Source organism: Ambystoma mexicanum, chromosome 9, assembly GCF_040938575.1.
Source record: "Ambystoma mexicanum isolate Mex_15411 chromosome 9, UKY_AmexF1_1, whole genome shotgun sequence".
NCBI classification, from domain to species: Eukaryota; Metazoa; Chordata; class Amphibia; order Caudata; family Ambystomatidae; genus Ambystoma; species Ambystoma mexicanum.
In genome coordinates this window covers 1,502,100,202-1,502,126,742 of record NC_090931.1, presented here as the reverse complement: position 1 = coordinate 1,502,126,742, position 26,541 = coordinate 1,502,100,202, and the positions used below count along the sequence as shown (strand labels likewise).

General features: G+C 46.7%; 1 protein-coding gene across 4 annotated transcripts in view; it reads left to right on the top strand.

Annotated features, from left to right (window-relative positions):
- The window catches only part of LOC138489333 (zinc finger protein 1 homolog), a 135,954-nt gene that overhangs the window by 99,080 nt on the left and 10,333 nt on the right, over window positions 1–26,541 (top strand). For 3 of the 4 annotated variants that reach the window (XM_069617039.1, XM_069617040.1, XM_069617038.1), the window contains exon 9: window positions 17,224–17,334. The exons of the other annotated variant lie outside the window; for it this stretch is intronic. In XM_069617039.1, coding sequence (XP_069473140.1) covers window positions 17,224–17,334 — 111 coding nt within the window. The remainder of the gene's footprint in view (window positions 1–17,223; window positions 17,335–26,541) is intronic. 4 annotated transcript variants of the gene reach the window in all.

Here is a 26,541-nt window from a genome sequence, read left to right as displayed (position 1 = left end):
AAATAAACAAACAAACAAACAATTTCTCCAGGAGTTCCCCAAGGAAAGGGGTTAATAGAAATGGGGTGATAGTTAACCGGACATGAGGAGTCGGCAGAAGGCTTTTTCAGGAGGGGCCCACAGGAGAGTGCTTCAGGCAAGAATGGAAAGACCCAGTAGTAACAGAGTGATTGCCGAAATCAGCAAGTGCAGGGACAAGGGAGCCGATGTTGTCTTTAATAGTTCTGGAAGAATGAGGAGACTTTCATAGAGCGGACAACCCTAGAGACCTCATCCGGGGTGATAGGAGAGAAGGAGGAGAGGAAGGTTGAGGGGGGATGTGAGGCCAGGGGTGGCAAGGAGATGGGGGGGGGGAAATGGAGAGAAGAGAGTGCTCAGGATGTCCTGAGTTTTTGCAGTGAAGTGGGTGGCCAATGCAGTGCAGAGACCTGAGCGGGAAGAGGCGAGTTCAGCCGTGTTGTTGGATGCACCAGAGATGCAAGCCTGGATGTGGGTCCTCTTCTTTGAGCGAATGGAAGGACGATATTGCCTTTGGAGAAAGCGACAGGCCAGTGTGTCAGAGGATGAGCTTGGGGTCTGCCACTTCCGTTCCACCGCTCTGCACCTGCGCTTCAGGGTTTCTAGATCAGAATCGTACCAAGTGTGTGCTTGGTGGCATGTTTCAGGCAAATCCTCATGACTGGGGCAAGGATAGCGAGAGTGTTGGTGATGTCGAGGTGGAGGTTGCTAAAAGCAATGTCAGCGGTAGAGTCTGCAGTGGGATGTGGGGGGGATGAAATGGATGCGAAGGCAGCAGCTGATACTCATTTCATCATGCAAATGTTCAAGAAGGAGGTTGGCAGAGCTGGGGAGGTGAGGTCAGGGAGCTGAGAGGGCCCAGGTGAGAGGAGAGGAGGGAGTGGTCTGTCCAGGAGAGAGGGGTGAGGAGAGGGAGGGCAGAGGATCAGTGTGGATGAAGGAATCGAGAGTGTGTTCAGCCGAGTGAATAGTACCAGAGGGGAGAATGTAGATGGAGAGCGAGGTGCAAAGGTCACAGAAGAGAGTGGTGGCTGTGACTAAGGAGTCAAGGTGGATGTTGAAGTCCCCCAGTAGAAGGAGTTTAGAGGTAGATGAGAGGGCAGAGGAGGAGACATCCGCCCATTCTGAGAGGAACAGTGTGATGGAGCCACGTGGTCGATAGTGGCAATGGTCAAGGGGGAGGTAGGAGAGATGACCAGCTTGCAGACCAGGCTCTCGAAGGAGGAGGAGTATGGCTGGGTGGGTATAAGAGAAGAAGGGACCCACTCAGGAAAGATCAAGGCAACCCCACTGCAATCATGGTTTGGGTGCAGCGTAGAGATGATCTTGTAGCCATCAGGGAGAAGGGAGTCAAAAGCAGTGACTGAGCTGGCCCTGAACCATGTCTCGGTAAGAGCGAGGATGTCGAGGTCAAGGGAGTTATAAATAGTGAGTTGCATAAATAGTGTTCTACATCTTTCAGACTGTATTTGAGAGGGTTAAGAAGCAAGTTGGGAATTATAACCCAGAGGCAGTATTTAAACCCATGATCTAGAGAAAAACCAGTATCCGCACTAGAAAGGAAAGCATGGATGCTGAATGTAAGTGTCCCCAGAAACGCACCCCCCTTAGTGAGAGGCAATAATGACACACCCCAGAAGGGGAATGAGGCCAGGATCAAGTGCAGGTGAGATCAAAAAGAGCTTTATATAATTCAATATAGGGCATGCAAAGGACTCTGCAAACTCAGACAGCGCTCTGTCTGACAATAGCAAAGACAGTCAGTTATATTACAAATACATGTCATGCATGAGGTAACCTATAGGGGCCACAGAGTCTTAGGGATTGGGTGGTGATGGCTAGGTGGTATACAATGTATACAGTTGCTTCTTGGTGGACGTTGGTGCTGCGCCACGTGGGGTGGGAGGTCAGCTGGACTCATCGGGGTGTAGCGCCGGGCCGGACATGCCTTGTAACAACGATTGATAACTAAACTAACATTTGCCCTTTTGGCCACACATTCCCACCCATTCGTCACACTTCATGTGTCCTCTTGATTTGCAACTCTTGTAAGCGCTGACCTTAGATCAGTGCATGGCCAGGGACATTGATATGCGATCCGGAGTGTCTCAATATATCAGTTTGGGGGGATAGCTCAGGCTCAAACAATCAGGTCTCATGGGCATGGTCTGGGGCATGGGCGGGGGTTCTTGACAAACCATCCTTGGCAATTTCGGTGAGGGATGGTATTACGATCTGTTGGTACACGTCTGGGCGCCCCTCTTTCTAGGGATTTTACCTCGGGGTCGATGGAGGTACTGCTGGCCCGTGGGGGGCTTGTGACTAGTGCCTGAAAGGCGGTGGGATGTAGGACCAGGTAGCTCGTAAGTCATGGAGTCAGGCTGTGGCGGCTTCTGACACGGGGGAGGGTGGCGGATGCTTGAAACGGGTCCAGCAGGGTCGGGAGGGAAGGCAGGGCTGTGCTGTTTGAACACCGTCTATCTCGAGAGGGCCTGGGCAGGATGAGGGGGAAATGGCCTTTCAGCTCCGTGCGTGGCATCTTGCACGAGGCAGTTTTACTGTCGTATGGGTGAGGGGCGACTAACAACACATGGGGTTTCTAAAAGCACTCATATGCATTTGCATTTACATGGGATACTAGCTGAGGATCATACTTTTTTACATAGCATTTCACATCTATAGTTGACATACGAACATGAGGTAGGGTCAGGCAGGTGTGTATAAAGAGTGTATAAAGAGAGCAACACAGGTTATTGTTCACAGTTATCAGCTGTCCAGTCTTTGTATATCTCTTCAATATATGCAATATCGGTTGCAAAATGTTCTCTTTACCCATTCACCTTTACATTAGCAGCGAACGTTAGTCAACAAGGCACATATTACATAAATGGTTTCTACACGTTGCAAGGGATTTCGGGGTGGGTATGGGTGCGAGGCGCCACGTCGTCTATAGTTGGGGGGGGGCTTGGTGCAGGGGTCAGAGCCTGCAGGGCTGGTCTCAGTTACATCCTAATGTTCGTGTTCATGGCTGGGGCAATGATGTACTGCGGAAGGTTAACAGCTACAGTGTTTTATTTTGTTGTTTGCTCACGTCTGGTGACTTGTGAGAATGAGTCCTCAGCGGATCTGCCATGCAGTGGGAGGTGGGCGAAGTGTGGGCCTCTGTGAGTGCAGTCAAGTGGGGGTCACTCTGCAGCGTTCAGTGTCTCTGCCTTGGGTTAGATATGCATGTTTCCAGCAAGATGGGGATGGCCTAGTACAAGATGGCGTCGATGCTCTGCCACATAATGTGGTGGTGCAGCCCCACGTGTCGGCCTGCAGCCGCCCTGCCGCCTGGGCCCGGGAGGCCGGGGGTTGCCGACGAGTCATGGGTCTTAACCAGGGTGGGACATGTAGTGGGAGGGGGGTCCTATTGACCTACCCTTCCCTACATTTCCCCCCTTTCGTTACTTAAGTAACGAATACCTTAGCTCCCCCAGTCGTTCGCTCTCTTTCTCAGCCAACACTGCCTCTTCCCAGGCTGGCGTCCCTTTTATTGGCATCCATGCTCTGCACACCCCTCGGAGGCTTTCCCCCCTTCTAGCATACTCATCAGGGGTGCAACTCATATATATATACATCCCATAACTTCCTCCAGGTCCACCCATACCTCCGTGTACCACTGTAGCTCCCGGGGCTCCCTTATTGTGGTATGATATAACCTATCCACTATATCCCAGTCATAATATTTGGGCACCATTCTATACTTGGATTCTGAAACCACTCCAGTTTCTACGTGTGCTTCCTGTTGCGCTCGTGCCCTTCCTCCGGCGTTGCCCATTGTCACCATCATCATTGCTCCATTGGGGACTGCATTTTCGCAGCATCGAAGACCCAACTGGCACACACAAAAAATCACACGTAAAAACACGATGAGGGGCATTAGTAGTTTCACAGCGAGCCCCATCCAGGAAGGTACCCAGGAGAAAAGGTTGTCGAACCACGTGCTTGGGTCGGTGCCGCCTTCCGTCTTCATTTGTTGCCCTAGGTTGTGGACTGCAGCAATGACGTGTGATAGTGTTCCATTATCAGCATATTCAGAAGGTACAAAAGTGCAACAGGCACTTCCGATTTTTCGGCAAACACCTCCGTCCATCTCTGTCAACAGGTCTAGGACATACCTGTTTTGCATCGTCATCAGCCTCAGTGCCCTTAGTCCCACTTTGATCACGTTGAACCCTTCTTCAGTGTCGTTGGCCAATTGAATCAGCTCCCACCGTATGATCTGCAGCCATTTTGCATTTGCTCGGGCCTGAATGCTTGGAATGAGGGAGGCGAAGAAGCTTTCCACTGAGCTGAATAACCGTTATCTGTCTGGGATCTGTGCCAAGAGTTCTGAGGAGGCCTTTGAGATATAGTTTGATGATCTCCGTTTTCTGGACATGATTTCGTCGGTGTTTCCTTCTGATAGGGCGTACAGTGGTGACTCTTCAGTGGGTGAGGCATTTGTTGTAGCTTGAGTCGCTTACCGGCCCCCTTGGTCGAGGTGGCTCTCCGGTATTACCATTAAGGCTGAGTGCAGTGTCGCCAGGGAACACGTGCCCCTCCATGATGGTGGGAGGTGCATGTACGCCCGCTTGCCACAGACCCAGTAAGTGTCCATCAGGGCTGCTGTTCCTTTCTTCATGTCTGGGATCATTAGGCTCTTGCTGCAGTTCGTGTTTCTTCCCATGTCGATTTTCCCTTCTCCTAGGAAGCAAAGTTCATTTGAGATTTCTTTCTGTAGTTTGAATGCTTTTTCTATAACGCTCACCCAGGTCAATTTTGCCACATGTTCTGACCACACCGCGGCACACGTCTTTGCAATCCATTGTAGTTTTTCGGTTGGCAGCCCTCGCAGTGCTTCAGCTTTGCACGTTACCACATCATCTTTCCATTTGTTTTCTGAAAATAGTGTTCCTTTTATTACTAAAAATGGTTCTTTTAAGCATACCACTCCCTTTGTTCTTGAGTAGCACGTTTTTTCGTTCTGCAGCATTTCAAAAGATACCGTGTGTGCCTGGAAGGTGTTCTTAATTCTGCACAGAGCGAGATGGAGGAGACAATGGGTGTCCCCAAGAGGCAATTCTTGTGGCATTAAAACGTTAGGTGTGCCTGAGGCATGGGGGATTAGGGAGCACACGTAGCAACTTTCATTAGTTGTTCGTTTGGCTGTGGAGCTCATGTCTGCATACCATTTATTTGACTGGTGTGGGTGCCTGGGTTCCTCTACCGTGTCAAGTCCCAGGCCATAGTATTCGTCATATCTCTTCCTACCAGTTTCCATTTTTCTCCTGTTTTTAAGGAAAGTTTTAGCATGCCTAGTTGCGTGCAACAGGTACTCCCTCTCCCCGGCCCCTTCCTTCTCCCATTCGTCATACAGAGTAATGAATTTGTTAGCCATTTCAATATTTTCCTTCATTCTCTCTGTGGTGTATTCTTTTTCTCTGGGAGGACTGATTGCCGTTGTGGGCGGTGTAGCAGTAGTGCCATATAACCAGGATATAACAGATGGGTGTCGATCATTTAGTTCATGTACACTAAAATTTGTGGTGTGGCTTTGGGGCTTCAAATGGATGGTCAGCTTGTTGTCAGTATTGTTCTGACGTTTTGCCTCGTCTGGATGTGGGCCATACCCCCATACCAGCTGAAAGCCATCCCATATTAAATAGTTACCCTCCTTAAATGGTTTGCTTACATTTTCCATATTAGTTCTATTATCTCCCCCCTCATTTATCTCAATGCAGATAAATGCTATTATGTAATATGCTGTTAGGCCAAACATGAGTGTAAAAAATATAATAGCACAGACAGTCAACCCACATTCGTATGAGTATGTTTGTAAATCAAAAACATTTCTACTCCTAGTGTCCCTATTGCTAATCGTTGCAGGCTGCCTGTTCGTTGCCATGGTTACTCCTATATGTTGAAACATAGAAAAGGGTGCATTAAGCATACAGTACAATTATTTTTTGCATTTTCCACTTTTCAGTAATCTTTTAGAGTGAGAGAGAGAGAGCGAGAGAGAGAGAAAGATATCATTTTATGCTGATTCACACGCTGTCATAAACATTATTATAATACAGTTATCAGTTCAATCCATTTCGCATGCTCTTGTTTTTACATTTCTTTTATTTATGCACATTTACCCCGTCAGGGCCCTCTGCACTTCTACTGATCCCACGCTGTCATAGGCTTTTCGAACATCTGTCAAATGTATCCAATATCTCAGGCCCTTCACTTTCACCGCTGTGGGTGTGCAAAACATCACCTTGTATGGGCCATGAAATCTTGGAGCATTCCACCTATGCACGAAGCTCCTGACGTATATCATTTCCCCTGGTTCCAGCTGACCTGTTGGGCTTTCTTTCTCTGGAGTGTGCGTTTCATTCTCCCCATCACTTATGAATGGTGGTGCAAGTTGTCTGGCTATCATTCGTGCTGCCTTAGTAAGTTTAGTCAGGTAGTCATTAAATTCTTCTCCTAGTACAGTTGCACTTCTGTGTGCATCTGAATGTCTTCGGAGGGGTGAGTGTGCTGTGTGCATTCGTCTCCCTGTCACAATCTCATGGGGCGACAAATGGTGTTCCTTGCTTGGCTGATACCTCAGCTCAAAAAGGGCCAAGGGGAGACAGTGCACCCAATTTTTCTTAAGGGTGAAACACAGTTTTGAGAGTTTTGAGAGTCTGCCTTTTAGTAATCCGTTGATCTTTTCTACCATTCCGTTACTTTGCGGGTGATAAATCGAGCACAATTTATGCCTTATTCCTAGCAATGATGTCACTTCTTTACAGAGATCGTTCACAAAATGTGTGCCATTGTCAGAGCGAATTACGTCGCAAATTCCCCAGCAGGGGAATACTTCCCGCACATCAATTTTGCAGCGCATTTCGCATCTGGGCAGGCAGAGGGACCTGCTTCTACCCATCGTGAAAAGGGGCAAACTACCACTATCATGTACCTCACTCCGTTGCATCTCTCACCCATATCCGCATAGTCGATATACAGTTCTCTGAAAGGTCCTATTGGCTTGGGTATCGTTCCTCTTAGTGTTCTCAAAGTCATGCCGGTGTTGTATATTTGACACGTTGTGCATTCCATTGTTAGCTTGGAGAGCTGTTCCTGTAATCCTGGAATAAACCATTTTTCTTGTATCTCGGCTGCGATGTGCTGCCTTGCGTTGTGTGCTGGGAAGTGTAGCTGCTGGAATAACTTAGTTGGCATCACTACTTTACCTGTGTTGTTTTGCCGCCATAATAAATCAGTTGCCGACTGGCTGCATCCTCTTTTAGTCCACAACTCTTTTTCGTCCTCAGGTGCCTCTTCCTGTAGCTCTATTATTTGAGACACTGGCATGGCATTGTACCCTTCTGGGGTACTTTCCTCCGCTTCTCTTCACATTAAGTACTCACCTGTGTTTTCTTTTCTCAAATATGACGCCTCCTTGGCAGCCGCGTCTGCTGCCGCGTTTCCCAAAGAGACAAAGTCAGTGTTATTGGTTTGGGCCTGGCATTTTACTATTGCTACCATAGTGGGTTCTTTCAATGCATCTATGAGTTCCCTTAACAATTTGGCATGTTGTACGGGTGAACCATCTGCCCTGTTGAATCCCCTTCTTCCCCACCTGGCAAGCCCACCATGTACTGTTGTGGCCATATATGCTGAATCCGTGTAAATCGTTACTGCACATCCTTTTGCTGCTCGTAATGCTTCAATTAATGCTACCAGTTCCGCTGCCTGTGCTGAAAAATGAGCCGGCAGTCGCGGCTGTATTAGGATCTCGTACTCACCTTCTTCCATTCGCACGACTGCCACCCCCACATGTTTTTCTCCATTTTCTGAATTTATGGAAGCTGACCCATCTATAAAAAATACCTCTCCTTCTGCCAGTGCGTTCTCGCTTACCACAGTTGTGCCATTGTCCTCCCTGATATGTTGCGCAATCATGTGCCTGGATATCCTCTACAGTGCATGGTTCTGAGATGAATCTTGCGGGGTTAACCACCTTGCATCTTACCACTTGTATATTGGCGCTCAACAGTATTACCTCATACATGGTGGCTCTCTGTGTGGTTAATGAGCTTTTTGATCGCGAACAATGAGTGTTCTACATACAGTGTCAGTAAGCACCCCATTACTATGGTGGCGCTTTTCTCAATGGCGAACGCGGCGGCTGCGAGAGCCTGTTTGCATGCGAAATGTCCCTGCATTACAGCGTCTAGTGTCCCACTGTAGTATGCCAGAGGCTTGTGACCTAGTGACGTTTTCTGGTTTAGGACTGCTGTCATGAGTGCCCCCTTACAGTGCGAGAATAGGTAGAACTTGCGTTCATAATCTGGGGTCGCGAGTACTGGTGCGCTCGAAATGAGTTCTTTGAGTGATGTGAATGCATCGCATGTCTCTGAGTCCCACTGTATTTCTGTTTTTTCCTTTTGTGCCTCTTTGAGTGCCTGGAGCAATGGGCGTGTATATGCAGCATAGTCTAATATGCAGGCCCGACAATAGTTGCACATCCCTAGGAATTTTTGCATGTCTTTTACTGTCTTTGGTCTTCCCACGGCCGAGATAGCCGCTACTCTGTCTGGGATTATTCTCTTGCATTCTTTCGATATCAATCGCCCTGATATAGCACTTCATGTTGGCAGTATTTTAACTTTTCTTTGTCCACTTTGTACCCCTTTTGGGATAGCAATGTTAAAAGGGCTATGGAGTCTTTTCTACACTCTCCCTCGATTTTGCTGCAAATCAATAAGTCGTCCACATACTGTATGATTGTGCTGTCGGCAGTCATGTTTCCAAGATCTTCATGCAATATTCTATTGAATATGCTGGTGCTTTCACAATATCCCTGGGGCAATCTGCAGTGTTCGTACCTCCTCCCCCTAGGGTGAATGCTGTCAGGTATCTGCATTCTTCTGCGAGTGGTATTGAGAAAAATGCGTTTTTTAAATCCACTACAGTGAAGTGAGATGCGTCTTTTGATATGCTGCATAGGATGGATGCCAGATTTGGGACGAAAGGGAACTCTTTCTGGATGACGTCATTTAGTGGGCGTAAGTCCTGGATCATCCTCCAGGCTCCTCCTTTCGCTTTTTTGATTGGATGAATGCAGGTGTTGCACGGGGAGTTCGAGGGTACTATTATCTCCTGTGCGAGTAGAGCATTTATTGTTTCTTTTATCCCTTCCTCTGCTTCCCGGAACAAGGGATATTGTTTGACCCGGGGCAGAATCGCTCCAGGCTTGAGATTGATCTTTACTGGTGTGATCCCGTGTAGTAGCCCTACGTCATGGGGACCGGTCGTCCACAATTGCCAGGGCACTGACTGCATGTCATTATTAAAGAATGAAGGTGGGGCACCCAGCACTGCCATCAGCTGTACTGGCACCTGCCTTTGCTGTATCATTATTTCACAAGGTATGGCTATTTCCATGATTATTTCTCCGTCACTCTCTGAATCTGTGAAAAGCTCCTCATCTGACAGATCTTGGAGTGCAATGTCAGCGTTTATGCACAATACCGTGCGCCACTCGCAGCCGTGCATATCCATTGCAATTACAACTATTCTTTTGGCTGTGATTTGTACAGCATGTATGTCCAATGACATTACTGTTCCTGGCACTATCTCGGGGATGGCTATTGGGCGAAAGACACATTCTGCTGGTACTCTCCATTCTAGCTTTTTCAACTCCGGGTCCACCCTAGCTAATGTTTTTAGCCCATCCCATGAATGAACATATCTGGGTCCACGGGTATGCCGCGCACCTCTGGGCATGTCGCTCTTGAATATATCACTAGCATTGCACGCATAGAACACATCCCTGGGGTTGAGCATACAATCCCTCCCCTTTTTGTGAATGAGATAGTCATGTTCAACTTACTGAGGAGATCCCATCCCAGCAGGTTCACGGGTGATTGTTCATAATACAATAGGGGTGCCCTCACTGTTTTTCCCCCCACTGTTACGTCCAAATCATCAGTGTAAGGAACTTCGACCACCGCCACAGAGAACCCCTGCGTCTCCAATTTACGATTAGATAGCAGAAACCGGCCCTCGCGTATGCACGATTCCGAATCTACCATAAAGATGAATTGTCTGTTTCCTATCTCTGCTCCTATCAATGGTTCCTCACTTGCATTGAAGGTTGTCGATAGGATTGGACATGCAAGTGTTCTCTGTGGGCTGTCCTATGCTGGATGCCTAGTTGTTCCCCTTTGGCTGAAACGTTACCTGAAACTACTGCTACTCCTCCATATGGGGCAGGCGCGCCGTTAGATGTCGTAGTGAATGGGTTGTTTTGTGTGTATGGTATGTGTTCACTGCTTTGTGGATGTTGTTGAGTGTGGTGTGCTCTTTCCCTGTATTGTACTTGCCCTCTTTGGTCTTGCTGTTCTCGTCCTCCATCCCAGGGCAACCCATATGGGCTCCCCGGATGGGGGTGCCCGTAATACTGATCATCGTGGTAACTCGGGTTAGGCCTGCTCCTGCACTTGCGCGAGAAATGTCCCCACCTCCCACAATTCCAACAATTTCCTTGCCCCCTTCTGGGTCCTGGTCCCCCATTTCCGCCATTACCTCCATATCCCTGTCCACCCCCTCTTCACCCCCTGTACCCACCTCTTCTGTTGCTGGGGTGCCACGCTTGCCACTCAGTCCTCCGTACTCCTCCTGTCCATTCTACTGCCTTTGCCCTTTGTCTGCCCAGTTTGCAGCCATCCTCCCCTGTATTGCTACTAATCCCCCCTCCTCCTCCTCTGGGTCTCTGTCGTGTGGGAGTACTGCTACAGCTGCTGCGACCTTCACCAGTTTCGTTTGTACTAGCTTGGCTTCGTCTGCCAACCTCTTTTGCGCCACCTCCTTTTCTCGTTCCTTAATTCTTTTGAAATGGTGCACTATTATGCTCTGTATCTCTGGCCATCCTTTCGCTTCGATCCCTGCCATTTTGTCAAGCGCTTTTTGCACTTCTTTCGGGAGCCCTCTCTTTATTATGAAGTAAAATAACGATGTTGATTGGTCATAAGGTGTACCCATTTCAGTTCTCCACATCTCCTGTACCCGAAAAATGTAATCCGTAACTTCTTCCCCATCATTCATAGTGCATTGCATTACTGACTGTAAATCTGGCGTGTCTGGGAATGTTTCCCTCAATGGGTCCCAAACGCGCGCGCGCACGGTATTGAAGGCAGTGCCATCATGTCTGTCACTATCCAGCGTTATTCCCGGGAAACCTGCTTTTGTCCACACCCTGTCTGATTGGTCCCCTACTGCTGACACGAGTAAACTCTTTACATCTCCAATGGCCAGGGGCACCCCTGCAGTGTGTTTCTCAAAGGCGTATATCCATTTGCTAGCTCCACCTGATAGTGGGGGCAAAGATTTTAATAGGTTTGCCTTATCCATCTGTGCCCAAGGTATATAATTCGGTCTCCCCGCCCCCGATGTATTAGTAGGAGTTGTAGTCATCCCTTACATCCTTTCCCAATACTCACCTTTGTTCCCTTTTTTCCCACCATGGCTATCCTTCCCGTCCTGTTTCTTAACCTCGCTGTCCACTCTTGTTCTATTGTCCTCCCAAGTGGTGTTTCCCCTAATTCCACTAAACTTCCACCTGCCGCCATTCCCAATCTCCCAGCTTCCTGCTCATCTTCATCTAGGTCACACCACAGCTCTTCTCTCCCATCACCTTCCACTCCTTTTCCCTCTACACTTCCTCCCATATTATTCGCTCCTAGTTCTACTATCTGGGTGGGCTCCTCTTGTATTCTGAATAGTATCTCCCCTTTCTTCCACCCTTCCTCATTTGTCTTATCTATGGGGTGGGACCGGGACAATCGTTCTGACCTTGTTGTACTTGGCTCACCTTGTTCACATAGGCTTTGTATCCTTGACAACTCTTCCCTTGCTATTGAGAGTCTGGCGTCTAAATCTTCTGTCAATTTACATATGTTTACCGAGGGGGTACTCACCTGCCCATTTGATCGGGGGCACTCGTATGGCGGTGGTGCAGTTGGTCTTGCTAGTGTGGGGGTGCTAGTGGGCACGTATGTGGGATCGCTGTATCCTTCAGCGGGTGGGGGTTTATTTAGAAGTGGGTACAATCGAGTCACCTCTATGACTCCCTCTTTTCCCTCATCCTCCTTGCTACCCTCTGCTCGCGCTGATGGGGTAGCCGTGAGGGCGGGTTGATCGAGTGTGGTGTCTATTTTCTTTGGTGGAGGTATTTCCTCGAATAATCGCCATAGATCTAGTATCTCTCTCCTATTGTGAAATTATTTCCCCTTGTATTTTAGGAATATACAGGTGGCTACCATGCCCAGAACACCTTTATCAAAGGACCCTCCTTGTACTCAGACCTGGGGGAGACCCTCCCCCTTCAGTTCCCTTATCCACTGGTCATGGTACTTAGTTATTCTTTCTGCATGGCCTGGTAAACTTTTACAGATGTGCGCTAGGGGTGTCTCCGCTCCCATCCCTAGATCGGTGTTACTCTGTTCTCCCGTATTAGTCTGTTCTGTCACTATGTGTGGGTTACTGTGTACATGCGACTTCAACCCCTTTCACGTTATAATAAACAATTCACACTTTGCTCAATGAAAAAGGTGCTGGGTTGTCAAATCTTACCAGGCCATACTTAAAATGACCATACCCCCCTAGAAAAGTGCTTGGAAACAGTACAATTATATAATGTCACGTAATTACAGAAAATCACAACCATACAATGTGTACAACAGGCTCCAGACATTCATCATACCTCAGCATCCACATATAGCATTTACCCTCCCTGTCTTGCTCTTCGCCTTCTACGGCGACCCCCTCTACCCCTTACACAACCCTTTTTTTTAAAAAAAAAATGTATTTATATTCTTTTAGGTTTTTTTTAGACCTTATTTCTACCCTGAGATGAGAGGAATTTAGAGAATAATAAGAAGAAAAGCTAGTTCTAATGTATTTTCTGTGTCTCTTCACTTAGACACCCTTAGTTTATCATTTCACAGTTTTACTTATTCCCAGCACTAGTCAAGATAGCACTACGCGGCGCCGCCTTCTACCCCCTTAAAGAGATAGGTTCCCGTCCTCTTTTCCCTTTTCACTTTAGTGTCCTAATGGCCATATGCAAAGAAAGAGAAAGTATTAGAAGTAAGAAAGTTCCCCTTATATTCCCCACTCCCTTTTTCTCGTTTCCCCTTGTCCTTCAAAGAACTAAAAATGTTCCCTTTTAATATCACTCGCACTTAATACTCACGTGTCCGTCTTGATCCGAGACTCTCCGGATTTGGTCTGTCCAAGGAGCGCGGCCTCACACTCAATGGCCCCACCCGGCTCCCGCGAGCGGTACTAAGGGTTTTTTGAAACGGGACCCATACCCTCTCGCCCTAACTGCGTGCACACGTTTCTGCGTACCAGTTGCCGTAGGTGGGCAGCTCTGTTGAGCGGGCGCGCCATGCGTCTCCACTGCAGCCGGGGTCGTCTCGTGCCAAGGGGACAGTTTAAAGTTAACAAAACAAATCACGTCTACGGGGTCACCACTGAATGTAAGTATCCCCAGAAACGCACCCCCCTTAGTGAGAGGCAATAATGGACACACCCCAGAAGGGGAATGAGGCCAGGACCAAGTGCTGGTGAGATCAAAAAGAGCTTTATTTAATTCAATATAGGGCATGCAAAGGACTCTGCAAACTCCGAGAGCGCTCTGTCTGACAATAGCAAAGACAGTCAGTTATATTACAAATACACGTCATGCATGAGGTAAGCTATAGGGGCCACAGAGTCTTAGGGATTGGGTGGTGATGGCTAGGTGGTATACAATGTCTACAGTTGCTTCTCCGGGATTGGCGGACATTGGTGCTGCACCACGTGGGGTGGGAGGTCAGCTGGGCTCATCGGGGTGTAGCGCCGGGCCGGACATGCCTTGTAACAACGATTGATAACTAAACTAACATTTGCCCTTTTGGCCACACATTCCCACCCATTCGTCACACTTCATGTGTTCTCTTGATTTGCAACTCTTGTAAGCGCTGACCTTAGATCAATGCATGGCCAGGAACATTGATATGCGATCCGGAGTGTCTCAATATATCAGTTTGGGGGGATAGCTCAGGTTCAAACAATCAGGTCTCATGGGCATGGTCTGGGGCATGGGCGGGGGTTCTTTCTAGGGTTTTTAATTCGGGGTCGATGGAGGTACTGCTGGCCTGTGGGGGGCATGTGACTGGTGCCTGAAAGGCGGTGGGATTTAGGACCAGGTAGCTCGTAAGTCATGGAGTCAGGCTGTGGCGGCCTCTGACACGGGGGAGGGTGGCGGATGCTTGAAACAGGTCCAGCAGGGTCGGGAGGGAAGGCAGGGCTGTGCTGTTTGAACACCGTCTATCTCGAGAGGGCCTGGGCAGGAGGAGGGGGAAATGACCTTGCAGCTCCGTTCGTGACATCTTGCACAAGGCGGTTTAACTGTCGTATGGGTGAGGGGCGACTAACAACACATGGGGTTTCTAAAAGCACTCATATGTATTTGCATTTACATGGGATACTAGCTGAGGATCATACTTTTTTACATAGCATTTCACATCTACAGTTGTCATACGAACATGAGGTAGTGTCAGGCATGTGTGCATAAAGAGTGTATAAAGAGAGCAATACAGGTTATTGTTCACAGTTATCAGCTGTCCAGTCTTTGTATATCTCTTCAATATATGCAATATAGGTTGCACAATTTTCTCTTTACCCATTCTCCTTTACATTAGCAGCGAACGTTAGTCAACAAGGGACATATTACATAAATGGTTTCTACACGTTGCAAGGGCTTTCGGGGTGGGTATGGGTGCGAGGCGCCACGCCATCTATAGTTGGGGGGGCTTGGTGCAGGGGTCAGGGCCTGCAGGGCTGGTCTCAGTTACATCCTAATGTTTCTGTTCATTGCTGGGTCAATGATGTACTGCGGAAGGTTAACAGCTACAGTGTTTTATTTTGTTGTTTGCTCGCTTCTGGTGACTCGTGAGAACGAGTCCTCAGCGGATCTGCCATGCAGTGGGAGGTGGGGGAAGTGTGGCCCTTTGTGAGCGCGGTCAAGTGGGGGTCACTCTGCAGCGTTCAGTGTCTCTGCCTTGGGTTAGATATGCATGTTTCTAGCAAGATGGGGATGGCTTAATACAAGATGGTGTCTATGCTCTGCCATATAACGTGGTGGTGCAGCCCCACCTGTCGGCCTGCAGCCGCCCCGCCGCCTGAGGCCGGGGGCTGCCGATGAGTCATGGGTCTTAACCAGGGTGGGACATGTAGTGGGAGGGGGGGGTCCTATTGACCTACCCTTCCCTACAATGCACTGTAGAAATCCCTTTTATACATCTTTTGCTTTTGCTCAGCGGAATGCCTGCTGAATTGTGCCTGATGTTCTATGATAAGGAGAATGTAGAGAGCAAAGAGGGTGTCTAGAACACAGTCCCTCTGGACTTCTGTATTTTGAATGCTGTGCACCTAGTGTGTATTGACACTGAGCGAGATACAGCAGAGGGTTTGGAAGCTTTGTGGACACCGTTCTGCACGCATGAGCTCTGTGCGGATTCAAGATGTTGCCGGCTTTCATAATGGCTTGTGCTGCGGCACTGGGAGTGAGGCCACTGAAGCAGCAATGAAACTGCACATTCATTCAAACACACCAAATCCTACGAAAGCTTTGCTAATCAAACTGCACATTGTAGGGAAGGCACATCCGGGGTGGAGCAAAAACCCTATGTAGAGGGAAGGCCTGGTTAGGGAGTAGGTGGAGGCTAGGAGTCTGGAGAGAGTGGAGATGTAATGAAGGAATGTCTTCAAAAGAAGAGGATAAGGCTGGTTTGCTAGTGGCTGGAGAGGAGGAGTGGAAGAGGTTGGAATCTCTGGATTGGCGTAGAGGAAAGGGGCGATTAGAGAATGGATAAATTGTGAACGACAGAGGAAGGTGGAGACAAAAGGGTAGAGGATGCAACATTAGGATGTGTTAAGAGAACAATAGGAAGAGGTGGTGCAAGAACAACAGGAGAAGAGGTAGAACAGGAGGACTTGGTGAGAGGACAGGAGGCGATAAGTCACCTAAAGGAACAATTCAGTAAAGAGGGGGGTGATAACAAATAAGTAAAGAGGGGGGGCGATACATCAGCTGGAGGTGAAGGCGACAGGCTGGGAGGTTGTGAGGCCAGTAGAAGAGTGGACAGAAATAATAAGGAGCCTTGGAAGGCTGATGTAGAGATGGGTAGGTCTCTCAGGTATACAACAGACATAGTGAACCAGCGTAGGAAAGGAGGTGCAATTGTTTGGCAAAGCAATGATGGAGTAACAGGGGCTCAGAGTGAGGAGCAGTATAGTGTTGGAGTGCATAGAGCAACAGGGTTGGTTTCCTATGGAATTATATTGTTATGCAGGTGCAAGGAGAATATACAGAATGGGAGTTGGGTGTCAGTAAAATAGTCCACAGATTCAGGCTAGAAGAACCTGTCTGCTACCAAACCACCCAGACAGAGACAAGCAAGAGGCCTCAGGACTTCAGCCTGTTCACCTGTAGTCTCATCGCTGTGGTCGCCCAGATCTGGACAGCGGCAGGCAGTGACTCCTGGATGAGGCTCCCACCAGAAAATTTAAGAAGAGGACAACTAACACCACACACTTGGAAAAGAAGGGCAGGAGCATTTAATTCCCCCAACTGAGTGAATGAAAACTCTCCAAGTATTGTTTTGTTTTCTTTATTTTGGAATCCCGGAAGAATCCATCCTGCTTTTGGGTTGTATGTTGATGCCCTTTTTTGTGTTGTTAAGCCTAATTGAAATCTGAAGCTCTGGTCCATGTGTTTCTTTGATTCCCTCTCGGCTTTGTAACAAAAGGCATTGATTAATATATCAAACATCATGTGAGAAAAGATGTAATGCATGGAGCTGCATAGTAGGAGAGAACCACTATGCCATGGTTCTGGATAATTCAATCTGTTGCCATGTCCATCATGGAGGTGAGGGCTTTTAATGTTTTTACCACGGTTCGTACATCATATAGAACTATACATATCCAAAATATATACATATTTGACTAAATATGGAACATGTTATTGCGTAACCTGTTTTGTTGAGATACTATATACCTACAACTTCTTTATTACTGATGATTAATGTCAGTATCAGTAGTGCCTGTGCCTGTTTTCATTGGACTGATATCTTCATGTGATTACAGGACATGGCGATATCGCAACAAATGATATTTTGTGCATTAAAGATGAGGCGGGCGCCTATTCCATGGAGTTCCATGAATCAGAGACTGGCGAACGAACTGGGAGTCCTGTAGGTGAGTGGAATCAGATGTTTTGAGAGTACTATAGGAGCCCTACAGGTGGGTCGCATCTGAGGTTAATGTTAGCACAGGAAGTCTTTTAAGTATGTAGAATCAGAGGTTTGTGGCTGCTGTCTTGGAGAGTCCAGCAGGTGAATAGAATCTAAGGTCAAAGATGGCACAAGGATTCCTTTTGAGTTATACAGGTCAGTTGAATCAGAGATTGGAGATCTCTGTGGGAGTTTTACAGGTGGGTAGAATCAAAGGTTGGAGACTGCTTCGAGAGTCCTGCAGGTGGTTAGAATCTGTCGTTAAAGAAATCTCAGGGAGTTCTCCGAGTGGGTAGAATCGGAGGTTGGATACGGTTGTCATCTGGTGTCCAGCAATTGAGTAGTGAGAACTTGTCTGCTTAAAGTATCCCAAAGCTCCTCTTGTATATAATCTGATCTTAGATAACATGGATCCATGATATCTGGCCGCATGGGACAGCTTACCACATTTTACTGCAGCATAGTTTGAGGACAAGCCCCTCATTCCTCCTGGTTTACTCCCTCTTACTACACTGGGAATGTACAATTATGGCATAGATAAAGGCTGTAATAGCCTGTAATGCTGCTTGGTAATCTTTCACAGTGAGAGTCTGGTGACCTAATGAGCACACCTGCCAATCAGAGAGACCTTTAACAAAAAAGGTATTTAGTGGTTAATACCAGATTTCTCCAACTTCGAAGTGCTGTTATTCCTACCCAATGAGGTAGACTTATTTACTTATAAGACTTATTGGAATCCCGTGATGATGAGACAAGCTTGGATGACGCTTCCCCTGGGACATGAAGGCCAGAGAATTCCTGTACTCCCCAAGGGTTTTACCCATCTTTACTTCCCACTTTCATGCAAGATTGCCACCAGGTAAATCACTGCCTCAAGATTATCCTGGACCCAGGTAAAATTCCAATCATTATACATTTTTTTTGCATGCCATCTACTCCTTCAAATTAGCTTCACCAAAAGCAGAGAAGTTCCCTTTGTAGGTCTGTTTTTGTCAGGACGGCAGAGCTTCTCATTGCCTTAATTTGGTCTTTTGATTATATCCCTTTTTTTGGGTTTTGAAACATGGCGCTTTGTGGCCTTTCCAGTTCTGGGCTTAGTGCTCATAGCAAAAATCGTTTATTAGACAGCTTCTGGCCACTCGGTGCAGGGTGTCTGGAGCAGTAGGAGCAGGGCATATTTGTGGAATGCAGCAGTGGGAGGGGCTTTTAGACATGGTGTTCTGTTGTGATTTCAATTTTAGACTTGGTGTTCACACTATGTAGCTCTTGCAGGCTGCTTTCAGCTGCGCTGGCCCTCTTAGGTGGGGTTCTGTTCTTTCGGGGGTGAGGGGTGTTCGGGTTTAGGTGGATGGTGTTCCCTTTCGTGTTGCTTGATGCAGTTGGGGACAGGGTGTATGCTAGGTTTTGTTCAGGCTTTGCCAGGATGGAATAGCGTGCAAGAGTTCTTTGGGGAGGCGCGCAGGGAATTAGGTGTTTTGTGTAGTGGGCTGACATACCTTCCTGATTTGCTTGGGGCTCCACTGGCTGTTTTGCTTTGCCCTGTTGGGTGTCTGATCCTTGATCAAACACTGGTTCAAATGCTGTTTCTTTTGGGATGCATTTTGACTGGTTATATTGATCTGCCTGATTCATTTGGAAGGGGGTCTGAGACTGCAAGTCCCAGAAAGCACAGTTTTCCATGAAGACGAAGTAGCTGGTATTTGGGAGTAGGTCATGTTGAGTCCTCTGTAGCTTGCAGTGGATCTGAAACAAAAGGCAACATTCCCGTTGTCTGGTTGGGGATCACAGATAGATGTGGAAAGACACTTTTCTTTCGCCTCTCTACTTTCTCCAAGTTGCATCTGATTTGCATGTTTTGATGGGTCAAGGCATTGATCTGCCTCAATTTATTGCGAAAATAAAAATAATTAGATATATGCTTGAAATGCTCAGTAAAGCTGGGGTGTGCCTCTTTGCCAGACTGGACTGGTTGCCCTTTGTGTATGTGCAGCCATGACCACATGACGTTTTCTGGCCTTGTTTTTGGTTATACATTCGGGGGATTCTCAAGCCTTTGTTTAGTTCTCCCATCAAAATGATCTCAATTATTGAAAATGTATCTTTTATTTTATTTCAAAGATGCCCTAACAATGTAAGATAATATAAATTATATTTAAGCATACAAATATATCTATATACAAGCCATGCTTTTAGTAGTTATGGCTAGGTGTCTAGTGAATTATAATAGTGGATATTGCACCAGGAAAGGGACCTTTGTTCTGTGACCCTTGTGATGTTAATTCAGAGTCCTACTCTTTGTTTGGATAGCTTTCTGGCCAAGACGCAGGAGTGTTTTACAGTGCGCTGCATTGAGGTCTAGGGCCACCACTAGTATGCTGGACTTCTTACTTATATGACTTTCTATCAGAGAATGACTGCACTCCATAGTTCTATATCAGGGTTTATCTCTTATAAGGATCTCGAGAGGTAAAGACTTTTGCCTACCTCTACCCTCCTTCACAGCGAGCCCCATAATGCTGCAGACCCTATATCTAAGGCATGGCCTGGGGTAGAAAAGGGAGAAGTTTTACTGGTTACATATTGTCTACTGGCTTGGAACGTAATGTTTGGTGGATTGTTTGAACCGCTGCTTGTCCAATATCATATTTAGCGCCAGGGAAATGGTTACATTCATCCTTCCTTAATGTGCACAATAAAGAGGCAGTGCTCCTGGAATGTGGATTCTTTAGCACAGTATACGGTTTACCAAATGGTGGTAGATGATGCATTTTCAGCAATATCATATGTACCAACTTAGGCTAATTGGAACACATCACCAAATGGGTGATTTAAGGTTGATAGTCAGTCATTCTTTTACTGTCCTTATAATTAGTTTGACAATAATAATATTTGCCTTTCTCCCTTTTCTTTTTTCTCCCATTCTTCCCTCTCTTGTTCTTTTCTCATTGATGTCCCTTATTTTTTGTTCATGATCACGGACAACATTATTACCATTGTTGTTTATAACCTTTTTATACAATGGGGTTTGTGTATATACCATTGGCCATTTACACGCTTCCAACTTAACTGACTCGTCACACAACTATAACATGAATGAATGTTTGTACTTGTTTTTTACCCAAATGTGTACAATATAGTTTTGCAACTTTGCTTTGAAAAAACCCAAAATTGGTCCAAACACGTGGCAAGTACTGTTGATTAAAACATCAAGGATAAATATGCAATTTGATTTAACTCTGTGTAATGTGTTTGGTGACAGCACATGTTTATGGAACAACAGTGTGTTTTCTTCTTCTTTTATTTATGTTTATCTTTTATTATACCTCCCCATGAGGAAAGGGAGAAGGTTACAGGTTACTATTGTGGAAATTAAATAGAGGTCCACAATACGAGCTAAACCCACTTCCCGAAAGCGCATTTGCCCAGGAATGTTCAGCTGGCTCCGTTTCATGAAACAGTTTAATCAAATGTGATGCCAAGACCCCATGGTGTTTAATATGTTGCTCTCTCTACGTAACTGGTGACTGCCGATAGCCGCACAAACACTGGTACTCACTGAACAATCTCCGACCCGGATACAAGTTCTGTGCAAAGCCTCACAAAGCTGATTGCTTTCTGACAACTAGGGCCAAGAACTTTTCATTTCACAATCTGTGATTTAAAATTAATGACAAATGAGCCAGACCCTCCTGATCAATCGACATCATCCCTTACAATTATGAATGGTACAGGACAGAGAACTGCGAACAGCAAGCACATTTTTATAGAACTCCTCCTCTATGTCCTATTTATCCTCTCTCCAAAACTCAATACTACTATGCATTATCAAGATTCTAAGCTGGCTGCCCGGGAAGTAGGGCTGTTCAGACGCTCGCGAATGGGGTCGGCGTGTACACCTGTTATCTAACTTAATTCATCGCAATACAGCCTTTGTTGTTTTCTTCAAGGCGGTTTAATGGTGAATCTGAGAAGTTTGCATTTTAGCGCTGGGTTGTCTGTTTCCATTCTTTGTACATCTTTGTTTGCATCAGTATTATCTGCGTAGCCTCCATGACGTTGATGCCGCAGTATAGCCATGGATCACATTAGCATGCAATGTAATGCTCCTTTATCTTTATCATGTTTGTTCGGACTGTGGTCTGCCGAGGGGCTGTAAACCATGTGACAGTGAGCACAGTGCAGATATCAAGGAACATAACAGAATTAGAACCACACATACACGAGTATCTTTATTATTACACTGTGATTCAACCCCAAAAGACGGTTCTACAACAGATTTTCCTGCACAATGACCCTTACCACTCGGGAGCCAAACAGACATTCCGTATGCCTTTTTAGCTTATAAGGACACCACAGTCCTTATTGTTATAGGTAAGTGATCTTAAAAGCTTAAGATACATTATTCCTAGTTGAACACATAGCAACCTACTACAATGAGACGCAGATTCATCATGCCTTCTCCTCCTCACCTTTAACATTACCTCATTTTTTCCCAATGCATCCATCTATACACGTCCAACTCTTGCCACCAACACAGCTGGCTTGGAAAAACCAGGTGTGTCCTTGGATAAGGGAGTGTTTCTTTCAAGACAATCTAGTGAAAGCCTCACACAAGTGCCCACTCCAGCACATCTCAACTCCCTCATGTAACTAAAGCATTCTCTTCAAGCAGAGCAGAGCAGAACATTCCTGAAACTTTCTCTCACACTTACTTATAACCACTCACAGTTAAGAAACACGTATCCCTACTGCTGGAACCATACTAACACCCTCCAGATCTTTACCCCACTGAATTTGTTTGGCTATTGGCTAACTTCCCTTTTTTATCTCCTACCCTTTAGTCGCCTTCCTACTCCTCAGCAAACTAAGGTCTGGCGAGGCCACAATACGCTACCATTCGGGCAAGCATCCGGCACCGTAAGACAGCTTTGACACTGAAGGGAACAGTATAAATATTCCATAACATAACAAAACATTCTGCTTCGACAAGCTCATTGTGATAAGAGAGCTCCTTCCTCAGTGTCACATAATTGGCTGTACCACGTGTAGGATCATTTAGCACACGGTCTAAACCTGCCAAGGGTTGAACCTGCATAGCTCTGGCTGACGTGCCTGAAGCACTACCTACAGGGGCACCATCTTTCCTGGAGCCCATTGATGACACAGGTATGGATGCTTCAGGAGCAGGCATTGGTAATGAAGACTCTTTAGGAGCAATTGGATCTGATGGCAGAGGAGGCTTTACTAAAACTGGAGGATGAGGCTGTAATGCGTGACTAGCCTGCTTAGTAACTGTGTGTGGCACAAACTCCTTAAAAAGGTTTTTTTTTTATAGTTTGAGTGCATACTCCTTCTGAAATTTGTCAAACGACCTATCCTCCACTATCCAAAAAGTCTTAACCAAAGTATTGAAAAGTTCCAAAGAAACAAAAGCTCACACAAATAAAATCCACCGGCAAAAGTCTCTTCTTTGCTTGGTGAAAAGATTCTCCTTTTACAGCTCCAGAAAGAAAATAATAGCACCAACGGGGTTTCCTGGATGACTTTTAAGGAAAGATAAAGTTGAAGACAAATGTACCACATCCACTTTGACAATAACTTCTCTGCTTTCAACATCTACGGCGTCTTATTTACAAATTTTGTCACAATGCATTAAGATTTGCTCTCTTCTCAGCAACTTCCTTTTTATTATAGCACTGTGAGAGTAGACTTTCTTGCCCCAAAGTTAGTTTCAGTGTCTACTTCTTCCAGCTTTTATACTTTTGACAAGAATAAGGACGACCAACTTCTGAGATTAGGCCACAGGACTGCTGATGCTACTACTACAACTTTTGAAATTAAGTAATTTTGATGCTACAACTGCAACCTCAAAGATACACAACTTAACAAGACTTCTTTGCGCTCTACAGGCTGGCAAGGAACTCTTCCATCTATACCATAAGAAAGGGCAGCCTATTTGCCTGTCTTGCACCTACCATAAAATTAGCTGTTTGCTTTTAGACCACTTGTTCTTCCTTTATATAGTCGTCGCCATGCAGATTTGAAAACAACAACTTCTGTTAACAAATACCCAGCTCGCTTCGCCAGCTTCATATGCACGCTTCCTTCAGTGGTTACCCCAAAGCTTTTGTGCCACTCTTTCAGCTTTGGATGTTCTTGTCCTATTCAATTTAGAGGAATCTTGAGTAACAATATCTTTACCAACTTCAGAACAATGGTGTATAGTTCTTGAGAGAAAAGGATTCACTTTTATAGAGTTTGCTTTAAAGGCTTGGGTAAACATGTTCTGCCTTCAGCTTTGACCTGTTCTACGACTTCTGCTTAAGCCTTTAATGTGTTGCAAGATATATATTTTCTACTCCAAATAAAACAAGGCACATGCCATTTCGCTACCCTCTCAAACTGCCACTTCAAAGAGAGACACGTTCCCACCTCACAGTCAGCACTCAGCCTCCAAGGTATCGGGAAACATTGTCTTGCGCACAGGCTTGTAAAATATTGCTTGCAACACTTTGGGAAAGTCGGTTTTATTTCAATTAGGCTACTGGCAACATTCTCTGTGTTAACTGGAGCCACGCGACCGCTCGGCAACAAAGTATTACTGATGTTGGGGAAAGAAAGGCTTTCACTACACGAGCTTTGACTATCAGTGCGTGTTGCTTTCCCCTTAACAAAAAGACTTCCCACTTCTACGGTTAACTTTTACTCGCTTAGATGACAGCGCAAGTGCAATTAAAGCTGGTTACAGTTACCAGCAAGGAAATTCTGATGTTCAGGAGTAAGGAGCTTATCTTTCCGACTTCTAATTACAAAGATTGCAGGCTGCTGCTGCTTCCCGACACTGTTTCTTCTCCTGCTACTTCCTTGGGCACTCTTGAGATCCACACCCCTTTGCTGCACCGGTGTCTCCGATCTGGCCTCATTAAGGCATAGACTCAGACTTTCCAGTTTCCGTTGACTTGCTTCTGCACACAGGCCTTCGGGACAACAGCAATTTTCCGCTCTGCATTCACAGCTATGAAGCACACCTGTAAAGACTGCCTGTTGATTACAGTCCCTTCCAGTGCTGCCACAGCTATACAGGTTCTGCGAGCACAGAACCAACTCAGAGTCTCTAGGTGAAATCTGACTCCTCTCTACTCCAGCGTCCCTTTTGTGTTCACACTTCCTATGTGCCCTGCTTCTTCTGCTTCTGCTACTGTCTCCTGCCCCAGCCTTGTTTTACTGCTCCCCCCTGATGCAGCCTTTTATGTCTCCCAGATGGGCTAATTGGTTTCAGGTACAGATTCTTAAGACAAATTGCCTGACTTTGCTTAGACCCATTAGACTTGCCTGCCTGACTTGGACTCCTGTCTGCCTCTTCAACCCTCTTCTTCAGAGTCCCTGAGGGATTCTGGGACTTGTAGTTTATCTTGGGAAAATTCGATTTTGCTAATTCTTTACAAGATTTTAAGATACATTTTCTTGCCCAGACGTTATTAAGAGAAGAATTATAAGATTTAGCCCTTTGGGAAATGGAAGGGTCCAAAAAGGTCAAATTTTCACTGTTCTTCCTGGAATACCTTTGATATTGTGGAGGATGTGGGGTTTGGGGTTTATAAAAGAATGGTTCTGAAAAACCATCTTTAGACATCTTTGTCCCAGATTTTACCGGTTTACTGGTAATCCTAGACTGACCTTCATCTGAATGACAAGACGTCATAACCTCTCTGGGAATTATCTTACTATCGTCCAAGAAATCATACCACGTCCCACCCTGCAAATTCTCACCACCTCCCTGGGCCTGGTCTCCACCCAGGTGATCCTCCCGCCGTACACCACCCCCAGGATTGGGATCAGGAAGAGTTTGCCCTCTGCTTGCCACCTGGGAGGAGATTCCAGGTAGGGCTTTAGTGGGGGAATCGCAGGATTCTCCACAAAGGCCTCCCGTTTGCCTGTAGGGTATTCTCCAGCCTCACCACCCTTGTCACAGGCCCTGCAACATGACCCTGTTCCTTCTGATTCATCTTTCCCTCTTCCTGAAGACTCCTCTTCCTCTGCATAGACACGGGAAAGGTTTGTGGCCTGCATGAATAAAATGTTGGAATTTATCGACTTTTCTGGAAAATTTGACAACATCCTTAAGAGACAACGGGCCTTATTACGACCCTGCCGGTCCGGAAAGAACGGTGGCAGTAAAACCGCTGCCACTGTTCTTTCCGGACCGACTGATTCAGAGTCCTGCAGGCAGAAGGTGTCACTCCCGCCAGGTCTGACCTGGCGGGATTAACACCACCCGCCTGCAGGTGGACATGGAAACACCAGCTCTGTCATAGACAGAACCAGTGTTTCCATGGTCCCCATCCCCATGGAGTCCGATGGGACTCCATGGGAATGGGGATTTACTAAATTCCGCCTCCGGATTTACCAGGTCACCGGGGTTGTAATGCCCCGGTGATTCCGGCAATCACGGAGGCAGAATGGTATTACATGTCAAGCGACAGCCTGGTGGTTTTTCCGGCACGGCTACTGCCGGACTCGAATGAGGCCCAACGTCCTACGGATGACATCCCTAAGCCCTTAAAGTCCCCAAGGCACCACTCTCCTGGGGCTCGTTTTTCCTCTTCTCCTAGGCAGAAGGACCCCTGAGGACATTTCAGGATGATCAATATGACTCAGACAATGATGTCCATTATGTCCCGAATCCGGATGATGTCTCCCAGGACCCAGTTTCTCAGGATCCAGATGCCTGGACCACCGTTGGTGACCAGGGGACCTGGCCCTCTTCCCCTGCCCATGAGGTTGAACCGGACAATATATTCCTGGATGCTTTTCCCATCTCTCGGGTGCCTGGGAGGCTTCCCCAATAGATGATCAGATGCTGTTCAACACCCTCCTCTGGAAGGCTGTGGACCATTTTAAGATTGTGATACAGGAGTCAGTGCCTATCTCGGATTTTGTTGAGGTAAAATCCCTGTCAGCCAGGCCATCCCACTTTTGACCTCTGTCAAGAACCGCTTTGCCCCCTCCTTGCTGACACCTGCCCCTACTCGAGCCGTCAACCTGCGGGTCGATAAAATGTATCGCCCCACACTTTCTGATCGTCTATACAACAGAGGGCATTCCATTCCTGACTCCCTGGTCATTACCGCGACCAGGAAACATGCAGGGGTTCCACTGTCCTCATCTGAGT